The sequence below is a fragment of the Rhinolophus ferrumequinum genome, chromosome 25 (genome assembly GCF_004115265.2).
Source record: "Rhinolophus ferrumequinum isolate MPI-CBG mRhiFer1 chromosome 25, mRhiFer1_v1.p, whole genome shotgun sequence".
NCBI lineage: Eukaryota > Metazoa > Chordata > Mammalia > Chiroptera > Rhinolophidae > Rhinolophus > Rhinolophus ferrumequinum.
In genome coordinates, this window is record NC_046308.1 from 23,101,254 (window position 1) to 23,119,327 (window position 18,074).

At 53.1% G+C, this 18,074-nt stretch overlaps 1 protein-coding gene across 1 annotated transcript; it reads left to right on the forward strand.

Annotated features, from left to right (window-relative positions):
- The first annotated feature begins 425 nt into the window (after positions 1-425).
- Positions 426-5,381, forward strand: LOC117017842 (RIMS-binding protein 3A-like). Its single transcript, XM_033098429.1, has one exon. The coding sequence runs from the start codon at positions 426-428 to the stop codon at positions 5,379-5,381; it is 4,956 nt and encodes a 1,651-aa protein (XP_032954320.1).
- Positions 5,382-18,074: the final 12,693 nt, after the last annotated feature.

Genomic DNA, 18,074 nt, shown 5'->3' on the forward strand with positions numbered 1-18,074 from the left:
AACCATACAGGGAGCCCCTTTCTCCAGGCAGCTGAGCAGCCTGGCTTCCCACCCGCCGGTTGGCCTGAAAGGTATTGTACAGCGCATGGGAGAGTGCCTGCAGTGGGTCACAAGGGACATGGTGCCAAGAACAGGGAAAGGCCTGGGGCCAGAGAGACCCTTAGGCATCCTGGGAAGGACATGGGCTGGGTTGAGCAGGGGTGTCAAGAGCCCAGCCCAGCATAGGCAACCTGGAGAGGAGTGAGGGCTGGTGCACCCGCGGCAGGGGGTGGGGGAACACGCCCAGAAGCGGAAGGGGCACGCGGAGACCCCCAGGAGAGCCGGAAGGGGCGCGCGGGGCGGTTGGTCTCCGCCCGGGCGGTGGCCGTTGCCGAGCGGCAGCCTGGGCCAGGCGAGGTCAGGCGTCTGGCCGGGCCACGGCCACCATGACCAAGGACTCGCCCAACCCTTCGGGTGGCAGCCGCGCGACACCCAAAAAGCTGGCTAGTCCGGGGCCGGCGGCAGGGATACTGGAGGAGCAGAGGCGGGAGCTGGAGAAGCTGCGGGCGGAACTGGAGGCGGAGCGAGCACGCGGGCTGGCTGAGCGGCGGCGCTTCGCGGCCCAGGCACGCCAGCTGCGGGAGGCGGCCGAGCAGGAGCGGCAGCAGCTGGTTGACCATCTGCGCTCCAAGTGGGAAGCACAGCGCTGTCGGGAGCTGCGGCAGCTGCAGCAGGAGGTGCTGCGGGAGCGAGAGGCCGAGATCCGGCAGCTGCTGCGTTGGAAAGAGGCCGAGATGCGGCAGCTGCAGCAGCTGCTGCATCGCGAGCGCGACGGCGTGGTGCGCCAGGCCCGGGATCTGCAGCGCCAGCTGGCCGAGGAGCTGGTAAACCGCGGCTACTGCGGCCGCGCGGGGGCGCCCGAAGTCGCCGCCGCGCAGTGTCGCTGTCGCCTGCAGGAAGTGCTGGCGCAACTTCGCTGGGAGACAGACGGCGAGCAAGCCTCACGCATTCGCCACCTGCAGGCGGCGCTCGATGTAGAGCGCCAGCTCTTCCTCAAGTACATCCTAGAGCACTTCCGCTGGCACCCCGCTTTGTCCCGCACCCCCGACCCTCAGGCTGTGCATTTTTCGGAAGAGCGGCACCCTGAGACCCCCTGCGAGTCTAACCGACCCCCAGAGCCCGTCTGTCGACTCGAATCCTTTGACAGCCTGAACGCCCGCGTCCGCGTGCGCTCCCGCTCCCTTGACCTGGTGCCAGCGGCATGCTCCAACTCCCCAGACAGCCTGCTCCCCACGCGCGCCAGCTCCCTTGATTCCTTGGCACTAGCGCGTTCCCAGTCGCTCGACAGCACCCCGAGTCTCCCCAAAGCCCCCGAATCCGAGGAGCGAGCCTCCTCCTCTCCAGACACCTCCATCCTGGGCTCCCCGAGCCCCTCGCCGCCGCCGCCGCCGCCGCCACCACAACCACCACCACCACCACCACCACCATCGGAGCACAGGGAACCTAGCGACCCGCCAGGAGGAGAAGACTCCGGGAGCCAGCCCTGCGAGGCCCTGACCCTCTCGCCGCCGAGCCTGGACTACCACGAACTGGTGAAGCAGAACTCGGAACTGTCCGAGGCGTTGCAGGTGCTGGCGCGGCGCTGCTCTGGCCTGCACGCAGAGAACATGCAGTTGAGGCGCGCAAGCTTCCCAGACAAGGTGGACGAGAAGGTGAAGCGGCTCAAGGTGAAGCACGCGGAGCTGACAGGCCTGGCGCGGCGCCTAGAGGACCGGGCCCGCAAACTGCAAGAAACCAACCTGCGGGCTGTGAGTGCGCCTGTGCCCGGCGAGAGTTGCGCTGACCTGGAGCTGTGCCAGGCCTTCGCCCGCCAGCGCGCTCGAGACTTGTCGGAGCAGGCGAGCGCGCTGCTGGCCAAGGACAAGCAGATCGAAGAGCTGCAGCAAGAGTGTCACTTGCTGCAGGCGCTCGTCGCCTCGGGCCTGGGCAGCTCCCCGCACTCTAGTGGGGGCGCGGCTAGCGCCCTGTGGCTCAACGTCAGCGACTTGGACCGGCTGCAGCGCGAGTCCCAGCGGGAGGTGCTGCGCCTGCAGAGGCAGTTGACTTTACAGCTGGCCACCCGCAGCGCCCCGGCGGAGGCTGGTGGCCAGAAACCCCCCTGCGAGGAGGCGCGGCGCCAGGTACAGGCGCTGGAGCGCGAGCTGGGCGCGCGGCGGCGCGAGTGCGAGGAGCTGGGCGCGCAGGCGGCGGAAGCGCGGCGGCGGGGCGAGAAGGCCCAGGAGCAGCTGCAGGCGGCGCTACGCGAGGGCGCATGGTTGGCCAAGGAGAACGCGCGGCTGCAGGCCCAGGCAAACTGGTCGCGGAAAGTGGCGGCGGAGAACAACGACGTGCGCGGGCAGCTGGGCCGCGCGTGTCAGGAGCGCGACGCGGCGGGCTTGCTGGCGGAGCAGCTGCTGCAGCAGGCGGCGCACGGGCAGGACAGGCAGCAACAGCTGCAGCATGACCTGCAGAAGGCCCTGCGTGATCTCCAGGCTGCCCAGGAGGAGATGCGGGTGCTGCACTGTCAGCCTGGTCACCCTCCCCTGGAATCCCGGAAGGCCCCCGAAGCCCCGGATTCTCAAGGTAGAAGTAGCAGAAAGATCAAGTTCCAACCAGGGCCTGAAGACCAAGCATCGTCACAGATCTCCAGCAGAGACAAACAGGAGAAGAAGGAAACCTCTCTGTTGGAGAGCCAAGTTTCCCTTGGGGAGCCAGTCAGTGACCCCCAAATGCCAGACAGAGTCCCAGCTAGCCGACCTCTGGACTCCAGGCCCCAGGCCAAGGAAACCAGCTCCAAGTCAAGCTCCTCCTCTGAGGTGGAGTCCATGGGGGTCACCGTACCATCTGTCCCTACCAGTGACGAGGAGGATCTGGACCCCGACAGTGTGTCCTCCACCTTGGAAGTGGGTAACTCAGAGGCCCCTGCCATACCCAAGCTCAAGATCTTCCTGGTTAGATACAACTACAACCCATTTGAGGGGCCCAACGAGCATCCTGAGAGTGAGCTGCCCCTCACTGCTGGGGATTACATATATATCTTTGGGGACATGGATGAGGATGGTTTCTATGAAGGGGAGCTGGAGGATGGCCGGCGGGGCCTAGTGCCCTCCAACCTGGTGGAGCAGATTCCAGACAATGGCATCCTTGGCTGCCTGTCCTCCAAGTCTCCTGACCTTGGGCCCACTCGACTCCCAGCTGGGCAGGGCAAAGCTTTAAAGGAAGATTTTGGTCACAGCTTATTGCCTGGGAAAGCTCAGGGAGCTGTGCAAAGGAGCACATGCCAGATGGTGAGGGCAGTCTCCAAGACAGAAGTGGCAATACAGCTCTCAGATACCAAGACAGAAGATGGCTGGCTGAGCTCATTGCAGAGTGTGGAGGAACAGGGCTTCTCCAGACCCCTTCTGGGAGACAGAGGCATCCTTTGTGTGGCCCCCAAACAACTACACTTGCAGAATGTTGCAGCTACATTGGCCGAGATCTCCTGGGTCTACAGCAGCAGCAGCCACCCCCACATGGTGTACCTTAATGACCAGGAGCACGCCCTGACCCCAGCAGGTGTGAGCAGCTACATCTTCCACAACCTGCATCCCAATACACGGTACCAAGTGCAGGTGGAGGTGCGGCTGCCCTGGGACTCGCTGCAGGTGCTCTGGGAAACCATGTCCTCCACCATCACCTTTGACACACCCGTGGCAGGACCCCCTGACCCTCCACTGGACGTGCTGGTGGAGCGCCACACCTCACCAGGGCTTCTGGTGGTCAGCTGGCTCCCAGTGACCATCAATTCTGCTGGGTCCTCCAACGGAGTCCAGGTCACTGGCTATGCTGTGTATGCTGATGGGCTTAAGGTTGCAGAGGTCCCTGATGCCACTGCTGGGAGCACCCTGTTGGAATCATCCCAGCTCCAGCTGTCCCTGACGTGCCAGAAGGTCTCGGTGAGAACCATGTCACTTTGTGGCGAGTCCCTGGACTCAGTCCCGGCTCAGATCCCTCATGACTGTTTTACCTGTCACCTATTGCCAGAGAACTCTCCTTTTAGCTACACCTGTGGGGACCCATCCCCCTCCAGAGTCACCTTCCCCAAATGCCCTCAGAGACTGGCACTGGCTCCTCTAAGTGCCAAGGCCAGTCCCCACATCCCCAGAAACTGTGGGGAGCCCCAGGCTGAGTTCCTAGAAGCATTCCCTGAAGAACCCCTAAAGAGGTGCCCCCCAGTGCCCAATTTGAGTTCAGATGGAGAATGTCCAAGTGTAGGGGCTGGCAGCCAAGCCCAGGCATCCACAGAGGCCTGGGAGGTGTGCAGAAAGGAACTGTGCTTTCAGAAGAGTCTCCAGAACTACAGGCCACCTCTGCCTAGTGGTCAGTCTGGGGGAAGAAAAGACCACTACCGGCACATGGGCACCAGCCAAAGCTCTGCTCTGGGAGTTGTCCATCTGTCGCCTGAGAGTGGGCCCCAGAAAGAACCATGTCAGGAAAAGGCTGCCCTTGAGAAGATCCTTAGGCAAAAGCAAGATGCCCAAGTAGTCACCCCTCCCCAGCTGAGCGCCAACCAACAATACGTGTCTGACATCCATGACACTTTGCAGGAGGAGGAGGCAGTGTGCTTCTCTCCATGGGGCACAGAGAAGCAAGAGCAGAGAAGGGAGCTTAGGACCCAGGGCGGGCAAGGTCAGGCTCTGGGCGGTGAGAGAGAGGACCAGCTCCATGAACCCAGCTTGGTGCTTTGCCCAGCTCCATCCAGCAAAGTTAGTAAGATGTCCAGGGGCAGCCCCCCACTGCTGGGGAGAGGCGTGGACACTCCGGTTAGGGTCTTTGTGGCCCTCTTTGATTATGACCCCCTGACTATGTCTGCCAACCCTGCGGATGCAAAGGAGGAGTTAGCCTTCCAGAAAGGACAGTTGCTGACGGTGTGGGGTTCTCAGGACCCACGTGGCTTCTACCATGGCGAATGCAATGGACAAGTGGGCAACATCCCTGGACACCTGGTGGCTGAGGCAGAGGTGGGCATGGAGCAGACTAACAGGAAGTGGCATTTGCTAGCACAAAGGCACATGCCTTCTATGGCCCACCTTGATGACTTTGGGGGGCTCACCAGCCCCCAGGGCTCCTTCCCCATGCCCCAAGGGAACCCCAGGAGGCCCCCACTGAGGACTCCAACAACCATGATGGCAATTCTGGACTATGACCCCAAGGACAGGCAAGTAGGGGGCCCGGTGAAGAGCAAGCTGTCGCTGAAGTCAGGGGATGTAGTCAGAGTTTACGGGCCTGTGGATGAAAAGGGATTCTATTATGGGGAGTCAGGTGGCCACCGAGGCCTGGTCCCAGCCCACCTCCTGGATCACATGTCCTTCCATGGAGAGTGAGCAAGGCCTCTGGCCACCCATGCCCCACCAGAGGAGAAGCAAGCACTTGGACCCCTCCCAAGCACTCTTCCTCACCTTTGTGGCCCTCTTTGATTATGACCTTTGTGAGCACCACTGTGTGAAACGGATGGCAGTCTTCAGGCGTCCCCTCACCTCTGAGAGCAACAGGGCTTAAGTCAGAACTGAGCTGTTTCCAAAAGAAAACAGGACAAGCAGCCCCTAGAATGTGACAGGCTGGTTTGGAGTTGCTGGTAACAGGTATTTGGAGAAGTGCCTTTTTGTACTCAGTATGTGTTTTCTTTAGGAGGTTAACATTAGTCATCCATTACCTTGTATGAGTCTCAAGAAAAGCCTGCCTCTTAAAAAAAAAGTGACCAGAATGTTATTTTTCTATGTTCAACCCCTCATTAAAATATTGATAGAAAAAAGAAAAAGAATATTTGAGAAGTGAAAGCACAACCAAGGGAAACATAAGCCTGCTTCTCTTCTCCCTCTTCTGTTCAGTGGGCCCGCAAAGGCTGCAGACATGTTTTCCTAGCTGGGAGGGGGAGGGCACCCCCTTGCTCCTTAGGGGGTTGCAGCACAGGGTCTGCTGGCAGCGCTGCCAAAGGGCCAGCTGAGAGTCAGGGCTGCAGGACTCCCAAGGAATTCCCTGCCTGCGGGCTATGTGTCCTTTGTGGAGGGTGGGGTCACTGTCTTCCAGCTGGAGATCCCTTTGCCTAGTGCTTTTTTGGGTGTATTTTGGCCATATTTACCCACATTGACCTCGTTTTACAGAAGAGCCTCTGACGCTCAGGAGGCCCCCTCAGGTTCCACAGCTCCAGAGCTGCTTCCTCCCGTGGTCTTCTGGGGCTCACCATCTAGGAGAATGAGGATGAGGAGTGGTCTTCATCCTTCTCAGCTTCTGTTTGATGTCCCTTTGTTTCTCTAAGTCCAACAATGCTGTCAGAGGAAGGGCATCACCTTCCTGAATGCAGGAGCAAATTACTGGAAGCACTCCTGCACAGACTTGGAACCACGAGCACGTTCTTCGGGGAGTTCGTGAATTGGGTCCAGAGGGTTCCACCACGCTGTGCCTGGGCTGAAGGTGGGAACAGGGAAGGTGCAGGCCCCGGGGATGTCTCAGCTTGACACACTGCTGTCTTCCCCACAAAGAACACAGGAACCAATGAGGCAGCTGTGGTGTGTACACATGCATTTACCACTCGGGAGCAGAAGGATGAGGGAGAGGAAACCCCCCTCCCCATCCACTGAGAGCCATGGTTCATCCCCTCAGGCTCACAACCACCCATTTTTACAGTGTGAGCTCAGAAGGCTCTGCGGCTGGCCTGAGGAGGCAGCCCAGACCAGCTCACAACTTTTTTTAATTGTCATAAAATACATATAACATTGACCATCTCAACCATTTTTAAGTGAATACTTCCATAGTGTGAATACATTTACATTGTGCAACCAATCTCCAGAACACTTTTCATCTTCTAAAACTGAAACTCTGTACCCATTAAATAACAACAACCATTCTCCTTGCTCCTCAACCCCATGTAACCTCTAATTTATTTTCTGTCTCTATGAATTTGACTACTCTAGGGACCTCATATAAGCGGAATCATGCAGTAAATTTGTCTTTTTATGTCTGACTTATCCACTTAGCATAATGTCCTCAAGTTTCATCCATATTGTAGCAAGTGTCAGAATTTCATCCTTTTTTTTTTAAGGAGGGTACAGCTCAGAGTGGCCCATGCGGGGATCGAACTGGCACCCTTGGTGTTATCAGCACCAGGCTCTAACCAACTGAGCTAACCGGCCACCCTGAGAATTTCATTTTTTTAAAGGCTAAATAATATTCCATTGTATGGACATACCACATTTTATTTATACATTCATCAATCAATGAACACTTGGGCTGCTTCTACTTTTTTGGCTGTTGTGAATAATGCTACTATGAACACGAGTGTGCAAGTATTTCTTCCCAGCTTTCACAGTTTTTCAAACCATCAGATCCCTGTGAACTCACAACCCAAAATGGAACCTGAGGACCATGAGCAATAGCAAAACTGTTCCTGCAAGAGAGCCCGGCCCCTCTCAACTCCTGGGCACTGGGTTGGAGGTCGTGGTGCCCACGGGCTTAGAGGTAGGGATACATATGGTTCCCACACACAGGAAGAGCAACAACAATTTAGCAAGAGAATAGAAACTTTAATCCATGGGTTTTCAAAACTGAATACAATAACTAACTCCGTAAGAACCACAAATGCAATCCAACAGGAATTATGCTAGTCACATTGTTCCACCGCTTTTAATTTAACTTCACATCCATCCCTGACCATCAGCTAAGACTGCTCTTTTTTCCAACAGCTGCAGGATAGTCTATGGCTATGGAGTAGCACTCCCATCCTTTACTCCAGCTCCCACCCTGCTTTATTTTTCTCTCTAGCCCTCATCCATACCTGGTATGTTACCTAAGGTTTTTCTTTTTTCTTTTTTCCCCTTTCTTCCTCCTCCACCTCCCCACTCCGGTTCAAGCCGTTGTTTCTCAGTCTAGTTGTGTAGGACACAGCTCCCTGGCCCATGCTGGTGTTATGAGCCTTGAGTTCCCCCGCAGATGAGACAGCCGGTCGCTGGTCCTCGGTCGGCCGCTCACAGCAGCTCATGTCAGCTCTCACCAGCAGCCGGTTGCTCACGATGGCCGCCTGCCACTCATGGCAGCACACGGTAGCCCACAGCAGCTCACGCCGACCTCTGGCTTTCAGCTTACTGGCCCATGTGGGAATCGAACCTGAGACCTTGGAGTTAGGAGCACGGCACTCCAACTACCTGAGCCACGGGGCCGGCCCCTTACCTATGTTTTTTCTGTTGTGTTCTACCCCCACAGCTATCCCTCTGCCAGAATGTAAGCCCTCCAAAGAAGGGATCTCTTTGGCTTCTTCATTGCCCGGCACATAGTAGGTCCTCAATAAATGTATGCTGACTGAAGGGACTAGAAATTTTTGACCATCCCCTGTATGTGGCCCCTGTACTGGACCCCAGACACTGGCCTGCACTCCAGGCATTTACACCATGTACTGGGCTGTTTCACCCACTAGAACCCTGTGTAACAGAGGAAGGCTTTGCTAATTCTGACTGTGGGCACTGGGCGAGGTGACCATGGGCACCTGGGCAGTAGGAACAGCAGAAGCAAAGGCCCTGAGCATGAGAATAATGAGTGATTGCACGTTTTGAGAAACTCGGGGAGCAGTGACACAGGAAGAAAGAAAGGGACTGGGGATAGTTGCCCACCAGCTGGTAGGGTCCCTTTCTGGAAGGGTTTCAAAGTGCGTGCCCTGGAGCTTCCTCATGTTGCCACTAGGGAGCAGCCTGGGTGCACTGAGGGTTGCTCTCCAGGGACTGCACCTTGGGAGAGCCAGAGCAGCCTGGTCCCACACTTGCCTGCTCAGATCCCGAGCTCCAATTCCATGGTGAGCAGGAAATGTCTCTTTGACTGCAGGCCTGGGATTCAGGCCCCATCCAGCCCTGTTTTTCTCCCTCCCCTCTCCCCAAAGCACCTTGGGGAACCCTTCCCCCCCAACCATATACCCATAAGGGACATTTTTTTAGGGGAATGGGGACCAGTATCTGGCTTGGCGAGTCTGAAACCCAGCCACAGGAAAGTCTCCCTCTTCACTCTTCTTGCAGATCCATGCCTGCAAATCCTATTTCCCCCAAGGCCACGGGAGGTTTTGGTGAATGAATAAAGAAGCTCAAGGCCTGGTGGCCTGTGGGAAGCAGAGCCACCGAATGAGTAGTGGAGTAGTGGTACTTTGGAACCCAGCCAACTGGGTCCGAGCCCTGGCCTGCCAGATGAGAGGCCTCTTTGAGCCTATTTCCTCATCTGTGGTGGGGCTGGGTGTGTGGGGGTGTATTTTGAGCAGATCTGGTGTGCAGAGAGCACTTGGCCCAGGGGCAGGACCCAAAGGAGGGCTAAGAAAGCTGGTGAGGGCACAGGAGGCAGGAGTCTAGGGCAGGGGCTGATGGTTCTGGGTCCAGTCTGCCTCTCCCAAGGGGTCTGAGAACCTGAAGACTTTGATCAGAGGCAAGGGGAGGCCACGCAGGTCTAGTGAGGTGGGCTGGCTGGGAAGAGTGAATGCCTGGTTATTGCCTGCACTGGGCCCCTCCCCAACTGACCAGATTACCTGGAGCCTGGAGGCCCAAAGCCTGTCCGGGCCTGCCCAGGAGGGGACTGAGGGATGGGCAGCCCAGCTGGCCAGAGGGCAGAGGAGCCTACAGAGTGGTCAAAGAAGAAGCAGAGAGTTCTGGAGTGAGCGTCACTGAGCCTGACCTGGCACTGTCCACTTCTGCCCAGGGAACTCTGGTCAGGGCAGGTCTCAGCCCCTCACCAGCCTTCCCCTAATAGAGAAGAGGCTTTCAGTTATTTCTCATCGTTTCCTGCTCTCACTCTCCACATGTAAGGATGGGTTAGTCAGTTTTGCAAACCAAGACCCTGAGACCCTGTGGCAGGAGCAAAAGCAGCTACCACAAAAGTACGTAGCATGAAGATGGCCAAGTGGCTCTTTCCAGCCTTTCCCATGGCCTATCCTGCCAGAGCACCTCAAGACTAGACTATCTGTCCCCCTTTACCTCTGTATTTTTAAAACCTAAGGTTAACTGATCAATTTCAGAGTCATTATATGAAATCTGCGTTCACAAGAACACAACATGTAAGACACAATTTAGCAAGAGAATAGAAAAAGCTCAGATTCCATCTTTTGGTCACACCTCATCTCCCTGTCTCAGCCCCATGGAGGTCAGATTTGGAGGATGGGTAGGGGAGTAAGAGAGGTCACGGGTTCCACGTAAGGTAGAACATGCTGAGTCAACTCCAGGCTTGTGAAACCAAGCAAATTGCCGGGTGGAGCTGACCCTAAGAACCTGGACATGAAGTGTTCCTAGGGTTCCACAGTTGCACCACTGACACCCCAGCTTGCCCTCACAGTTCCAGCCAGCCTCTGGGCTTGTCCCTGTCCCTGGCGTTTAGGGTCTGCAATGGGTCTGTTCTGGGCTGGGATGTCCTATATTTAGAGGTTCCCTCTCTCAAAAACCTTAGCCTCTGATATCTGTCTATAGGTGTGTATACCCTGCTGTGCCCCAAACCTCCAGGGAAATACCCTTTAAATCCTTCAATAACTAACCACCTGACTGGCTGCGCCCACTAGGCTGGACCTCCAGGACATGGACGTCAGCTTGGGGGACCCCATTGGCCACACCCCCTTGGTTAGGGTCTTTGGCTAGAGGGTGCCCTCTGGGAGGTCGGCCCCTCCTGCTCAGCCCAAGAGTGGGGTGGGAGCTGGATCTGAATCCTGGACCACCCACTTCCTGGTTGGGTGACCTCAGGCAGTTCCTTGACTCAGCCTCAATTTCTTCCCTAAAATTGGCCTTCCGGCTGCCCTGCCCCTTCAGCCAGCTCACTCCAAGGTGTCCTTCAAAAGTGCCCTCCTTCCTATCTTGGGCAGCCCTCCCCATCCTGCCCTGCCCTCACTGGATTTAGCTGCTCCTCCCATGTACACGGACAGCCCCCAGGCATAGTCCCCGTGCCCTGGAATTACTCATTTACTCTGCTGCCTCTCTCTCCCAACAAAGTGGGTCTTACTCCACGTTGCACATTCAGTGCAGGCCCTGGTGTGGACCTCGTGTGGAGCAGGCCTCAGGGTTTGTGTGCTGGCATGTTCGTTTCTAACTTAGGAAAGGCACTGACTGGCTTGTGACTGAGATGCCCAAGAAAGGGTTGGCCTGGGGCTCTAGATGGCTGCATTTCCCACTGACAACTGACCTTTGCAAGCCCTCACCATGTGCCTTAGCTCACGTATTGCCCACGTACTGCCCACGGCAACCCTACCCAGATGGTGTAATTATTTCCCCCTGGTACAGATGGAGAAACTCAGGCTCAGAGAGGGGAGGTCATTCATCAAGGTTGTTCAGTGAGTTGGTGGCAGAGCCTGGGTCTGAACCCAGGTGTGTCCCTTTGCCCCTTGCCCTTATCTGAAGGATTCCAGCCTGGGGGCAGGGCCTGGGTCTAGGGAGGAGGCCAGAGGGAGGGAGAGTCAGGAATTCAAATTGAGAGAGCTGGTAGGTGGAGGGCGGGCTGGAGGCACAGGGAGTGGCCAGCAGTTAGGGCTTGGGCAACAGGGTGATCTGTGGAGCTACACTGGGTGGAGGGGGGGCGTGGGGCAAGTACAGACCTGCTGAGTCAGAGATGCCCCAGGGTCTTCCGGACAGGCACCTGGAAGGTGGCCCTGGGCTGGGGCCAGTGAAATCACCCCAGGGTGGTAGTCCAAGGGGTTGAATTTGGTGCTGAGGCCCCACCCCAAGACCATTGGGATTTAAGGAGAAAGAGGCCTCAGAGAGGGCAGGGGGCCACCTCTTCTAGAAGGAGGGAGTGGTCAACCTCCACAAGGTCAAGAAAGATAAGGGCAGTTGGGCCCAGCCTCCCTCGTGACTGTGACCAGAGAGGATTCTGTCCCAGTCCAGGGGCTTGCTGGTGTCCTGGTCATGAGGCAGCTAGCCCTTTCCCCCATTGCCCTAGGAAGCCCCGCTGGGCCCTGGTGATGGGGAAAGGCTCCCAAAAGAAAACTGGAAAGCTGGAATTTGGAAAATCCTAGGCCGCACAGGGGCCATTCCCACTCTCTGGCTATGGGAGCAGAGCCCCCAGGAGGTTCTCCATGTCCCAAGACTCTGTGGCCCAACCGGAAATGAGGGGTCTGCAGATATGGCTATCAGCCCCATTTGGTAGGTGGGAAAACTAAGGCTGACAGAGGTCAGTTCTGGAGCAGCTGACTGGTCAGGGGCACAGCCAGGATGTAGATCCAGGGGTCTCTCCGTGGCTTCCCCCGGAAACAGTCCTGCCAGCCAACATCTCCACTCCGCCCATCTCAGAGCCATGGCTGGACCCCCTCCTTTATCCATTCATTCACCTGGGCCAGGTGCTGTTCAGGTGCGGGGGCCATAGCATCCTGCAGACAGACCCCAGAACAGACCTTGACAGTGTGACAATGGAGGCAACTAGGAAACCAAAGGGCAGTTTGGGGGTTGACCAGGAGCAGGGGGCCCAGGGCCTGGGGGAGTTTTCCACCAAGCAGGAGGCAGGCAAAGCTTCTCAAGAAAGGGAGGACTCGTTAAGACTTTTATTTTTCTTTATTTCATAATTGTTTTTCTAAAAAATAGCAAAAGTAATACATAGACATAATAACTCCAATCATACAAGAGTAGCTGAGTTAAGTATGAAGCGTAGTTTCTCACCTCTCCTCCATGCCCCTCTTCCTGCCCCGGCTTTCTATAGGAATATACAAGCATACATAGGAATGAAAGCGGGTATTTAATTTCTAAAAACCATGAATGTAATTACATTGTCCATGCTTTCCTGCATCTCGCTTCTTCCACTTAGCAGAACCTCTTGTTCTACTTAGTACACCTTTCACCCTTTGCCTGTCTGCCTGGTGACCGTGCCTCCACCTTCAGCGGGCTTTCCCAAGGCCTTCCCTGGGTTACTGGTGGTTACTCCTGGGTTGCTCCACACGCCCTTAACGCTGGCCTGGGCTGACAGTGCTCCCTGCTCCAGGCTCCCATCTCATCCACGGTCCCATGTGCACGGCACCTGCTCTGCCAGCCCCCTCTGGATGCCTCAAATAGCCTTCACTCCCTTCAGGCACTTACACACGGTGCTCCCCTCATTGGCCTCATCCTGCCTCCCCCTCGAGTTTGGCCTTCGGGTCTCACCTATGAATTCACGCGAACACCAACTCGTTATTGACCCCATAGGTACTCAGCCAGGTCCCAGACATTGGCTGCAGCGGTGAACAGTGAATGATTGATCATGGCTCTCACAGAGCTCATGTTTTAGTGAGGGCTAGACGTGAGCAAGGAAGCATGTACATCGATAAGGCGTGCCGCAAGGACTGGGAGAGGAACAGGAAGAGAGGACTGAGAGTGAAAGGCGGCTGTTTTAGAAAGAGCAGTCAGAGAAAATCACACCAGGAACGATACTGGAGCTGACACTGAAGAATAGCACGTTAGGCAGAGGGTGCAGCATGGGGGCAAAGCAAGCCCCTTCCTTGACCCCACACCCAGGGCGGTCAGTTCCCATCATGACCCTGAAAAGCAGACTGCACCTCTCCCTGCCCAGCTCCAACCCCTGTGAGTATTCATTCCCTCATCTCTCCCCTTGACCCTAGGGGCCAGGGACCGTCACTGAGCTCCTCACTAGCCCGGGGCCCACCTCATTGTCTTGGGTGTCAGCAACTGTTGACTGAATGACAATGGAATGTGTGTCTTCTCTTGGGCTCAGGGTGCCTGGCTTTGCCTGGGGCTGTGGGATGGCAAAGTGAGGGGAGGTGGGTGCTGAGGGAGGGAGCCCTGTCACAAGGCACAGCCTTTACTCTAGGGAAGATGCATATTGGGGCTTTTTGTCTTTAGATGATGTATTGTTTTAAGAGGTTGCACTGAGCTGTTGCCTGTCAGAGGGGTCCAGATCGGAGCTTAGCTCTGTGACCTTGGGCAGGTGACCTCAACTTTTTTGAGCCTCAGTTTTCTCATCTATAAAACAAGGTACTAGTAGTAACAGCACCCCTCTCTTACGTGGTGATGAGGAACAGCAGGCCCATGTGTGTAAAGTACTTTGGTCACAGGTAGAATGAGGACTCAATGTTGGGAGACAATATCAGCAACCAGAATTTGGGTGCGGCTGTTGCTCTTGCAAGAGAGATTCGGCTTCCCAGTTGAGTGACCTGAAAGCCGAGTTTTTGCTGTGCCACTCTACCTCCTGTGTGTACCACCCACATTGCATTCCCCATGACAAGGAATGAGTGCACGCTACATGGCTAGGGAAGCAGCAGGTGGGGTGCATTGTGGCAGGAAAGCAGTGGGGGTTGGGAGGAAATTCATTCATCCATTTGACTTTTAACTGCGCACCTATTTAGTGTCAGTCATCAGCTGGGTACAGGGTCTTCAAGAACGATGCAGCAGTATCAGGACTATGTCAGGGTGAACAGCTTAGGATCAGGGGAGATGTCCTGAAGCAGATGATGCCTGAGCTGAGTAGGAGTTCACCAGGTAGAGGCTGGGAGAAGGAGAAAGGGTGGTCCAGGTAGAAGGAGTCCTGGATGCTAATGCCTAGAAGTGGGAGGAGAAATCATGGCATGTAGAGGAACAGAGAGTTTGCTGATGTGGCTTAAGCTTGGGATGGTGAGGTGTGCTATTATATGGGACGTACTTATACTAAAATATTATTATTGGTTGTTTATCTGAAATTCAAATTGAACTGGACATGCTGTATTTTTTATTTGTTAAATCTGGCTGTCTTGTTAAAAAGCTGTGATTTACCCTTTTGGGATTTTTTTTGTATATATATATATATATATATATATTTTTTTTTTTTTTGAGAAAAGAAGATGGTAAAAGTAATAGATTAGCTCTATTGTCCTTACTTAATTCATCCTACATGCCATAACAATCATAGTTACTTTACCCAGGGCTTGTCAGAGCCTGATTCTGTTCTCCACCTGCTTAGCCTCATCTCATTCAATCCTCCCAAGAGCCCCATGGGGAGGTGCCATTATTATTCCCAAATGACAAATGAACAAAGATGATCAGAAAGGGTAGGTCCCATTGTAGGCACAGAGAATCCAGAGGGAGTTGGAATGCAAAATAAACCCAGTCCTCCTTGGTTTTCCTGTCTCCACCGCTGTGTGGGTTTATCTATCCATATTTACCTTGTACTCGAATATAGTTTTATTGGGTTGCTGTCAGTGAGAACAAAATTTGAGATCTGCTATTTTCATGTAATATCATATCAAGAACTTTTCCCCAAGTTTTAAAATTTAAGTGCTATGTAAAATTGCACTAGAAGCTGAGGAATAACCAAGCTTGGATGTTATCATGTGCTTTCAGGAAATGGGCTTGGGGGTGGGTACTGGAGGTGAGAAGACTGCTCGTGCAGAAATGTTGAAAGTCTATTAGAAATGGACTAGAAATCTTTTTTTTCCCGATTTCAAAAGGAATATGTACTAAGTATATAGAACTTGGAAAGTTTGGGAAAGTTAAAGAAGCAGAAAAAAATAAAAACTCACCTGCAACATATGAATTGCTATAACTTCTTGGGGAAGTATACCTGGAAGGACCTGTTAAAATTGAAAATGCCTGCATATCATTCAGCCCATAGATTTTACTGCTAGTAAACTATTCTGCACAAGTAAAGACAGGGGTATGGAAAGATATAAGGGACTTAAAAATAATTTTAATAGCACCAAACTATAAATAACCTGAATATCCATAATTAAAGAGAGTGTTTATGGAAACCCTGTACTCTGGAATCTGTCAGCTATTAAAAAGAATGAATTATGGACAGGAACTAGAAAGATGTCTGTGATAGGTTCTTAGGGGACAAAGAGCAATTCTAGTGTAAGTTCTATAGTGATTTACAGTTTATATATTTTTATAGTTGCAAAAAAGTAAGATCTTTTTTTGTAACATGTGAACAGACATATGTTGATGTCAGAGAAGGAAGTGAAGATACAGGTCAAACTGTTCATGTTACTTCAGGGACAGATGGAATTCTGGGAGGGAGGGGAATTAGTAACTTTTAAAAATGTATTCCAGTATAAGCAGAATTGTTCTAATTAGAAGTGTTACTTTTGGAGGGGAGACAAAGTAGGTAAAGGGGGTCAAATATGTGGTAATGGAAGGAAATGACTTCAGGTGGTGAGCATGAAATAGAGTACACAGATGTCAAATTATAATGTTGTGCACCTGAAATTACATAATCTTATTAACCAATGTTACCCCAATAAATTTAATTTAAAAAAGAAATGTTACTTTTGTAGTAAAACACACACTAAAACATACATGTGTATTAAAAAAAAAATCCCAACCCCTAGAACCTCTGTAAATATTTTGATGTATTTTCTTCATTTGCTTCCCCGTAGATCAATATTTTGCATTCACCTGTTACATACAATTTTGTACTTTGCTTTTTCCCCCTTATTTTCACATTTCCAGATCATAAAATATCCTTTTAAACATCATTTGTCGTGGCTGCTTAACAGTCCGTCATGTGGACTATTTAACCAATCCCCTATTGTCAGACTTTCACTTTGTGTGTGATTTTTTTCATTATGAATGACACTTGGAAAAAAATGATTATACATTAATTTTCAAATGTAAATGGAACAAGTGACTATTGAATGCCTGTGAAGTCTTTCTCAGGTGTGCTCTTGGCACTGGAATTTCAAACTCATGGTCTGGTTAGAGAAATAGATAATTGAGCACATGGTCTGCAAATGTGGTTAATTTCTTTAGAATAGAATCCTGCAAGATGAATTAGTACTGGTCCAAGGGAGTATGAAAATTAAAAAAAAAAGATTATTATTTTTGGCTCATACTGCTAAATTCATGTTCAGGAATTTTGAGGCATATATACTTCCAACAGTATATAAGAGTAATTACCCATTAGATCAGACCCTGCTTCTGTTTGAAGGTTATCATTTGAAATTGATTTCTAATTTGGTAAAAACTGAAAAACTGGCATCTTGTAGTTTTAATTTGCATGTCTTTGGTTAGTAGAGCGTTAACATTTTCCTAGTAGTGTCTTCAAATAGTGAGTCCTCTACAGAGCTCTGTTGGTGGAATATTCCTTTACTTCTTCACAGATATTTGACATCTCCTTTTTCATGGATGTTGGATGTTTTTTCATTTATTATGTTCTTACCCTTTCCAGGATCTGTTCCTAGGCTTTCTATTCTGTTTCTCGGTCTGCACATCACTGAATTGACTACAGTAGCTTTATAATTTGCTTTAATACGTTAGGGCAAGTCCACCCTCATTCCTTTTTCTTGTTCCCAAGGGTGGAAACCATAGCTGTTTTTGGCTATTTATTCTTCCAGGTGAACTTAGAATTTTGTTAAGTCTGAGAAATGTCCTGTTAGGATTACATTAAACTTATATATTAATTTGGAAAGAAGAGTCACAAAATCAGCCTTCCTGAAGGATTATTGGTTTTCAATCTTGACTAGTGCTAGCGCACGACTTCTCTACATGGCAAATCTGGGTTCCTCTCAGACTTTGACAGTGGTGTGTTCCTTTGTTTGCTGTTCTAAGTGGAGAGAGGTCCATTAAGTAACTCCCTAGAGAAGTGGCCTCGGCTCAAAGCCAGCTCCGGTCCCTCATCAGGCCATCTTAAGGACGGCTACGAGCTTGGGTCCAGGCGGGCCAGCTTAGGCGCATCGCTTGACCCCAGGGGCCTTCGAGGGGCTGCGGTCACCGGAAGGGGCTGGCTGAGCACGGCGTGATCTCGACCTCTGCGCCCTCTGAGCAGGTAAGGCTGGTCCAAGGATCTGCGGGCACGGGGCCCCGAAGGATCGCTGGGGTCAGGGGTAGGGGGCTACTCTCTCCTCCGGCTCCAAACAGCCCAGGTTTCCCCGGGAGCCCAGACCACTCAGCTTGCAGTCCCCTGGGGCTGCGCCTTTGGCTGTGGGATCCCTGCGGGGGGCACGCAGCAGGGGTGAAGGGTCCTGGAGGTGGGCGCAGGCCGCTAGGGGTCCCTGATGGGGGGTGCTTCAAGGGGTCAGGGTCAGGCTCAAGGGAGTCAGCTCTCAGTGTGGGGGCTGGGCGTGGGCCTGTGTGGGGGGGTCAGAGGCCCCTTCCCTGGGGTGTGCGGTCCGGGTGTTTCGG

Excerpts from the sequence above, each read along its gene's own strand:
- LOC117017842 (XM_033098429.1), top strand. The coding sequence starts at position 426 with ATGACCAAGGACTCGCCCAACCCTTCGGGTGGCAGCCGCGCGACACCC.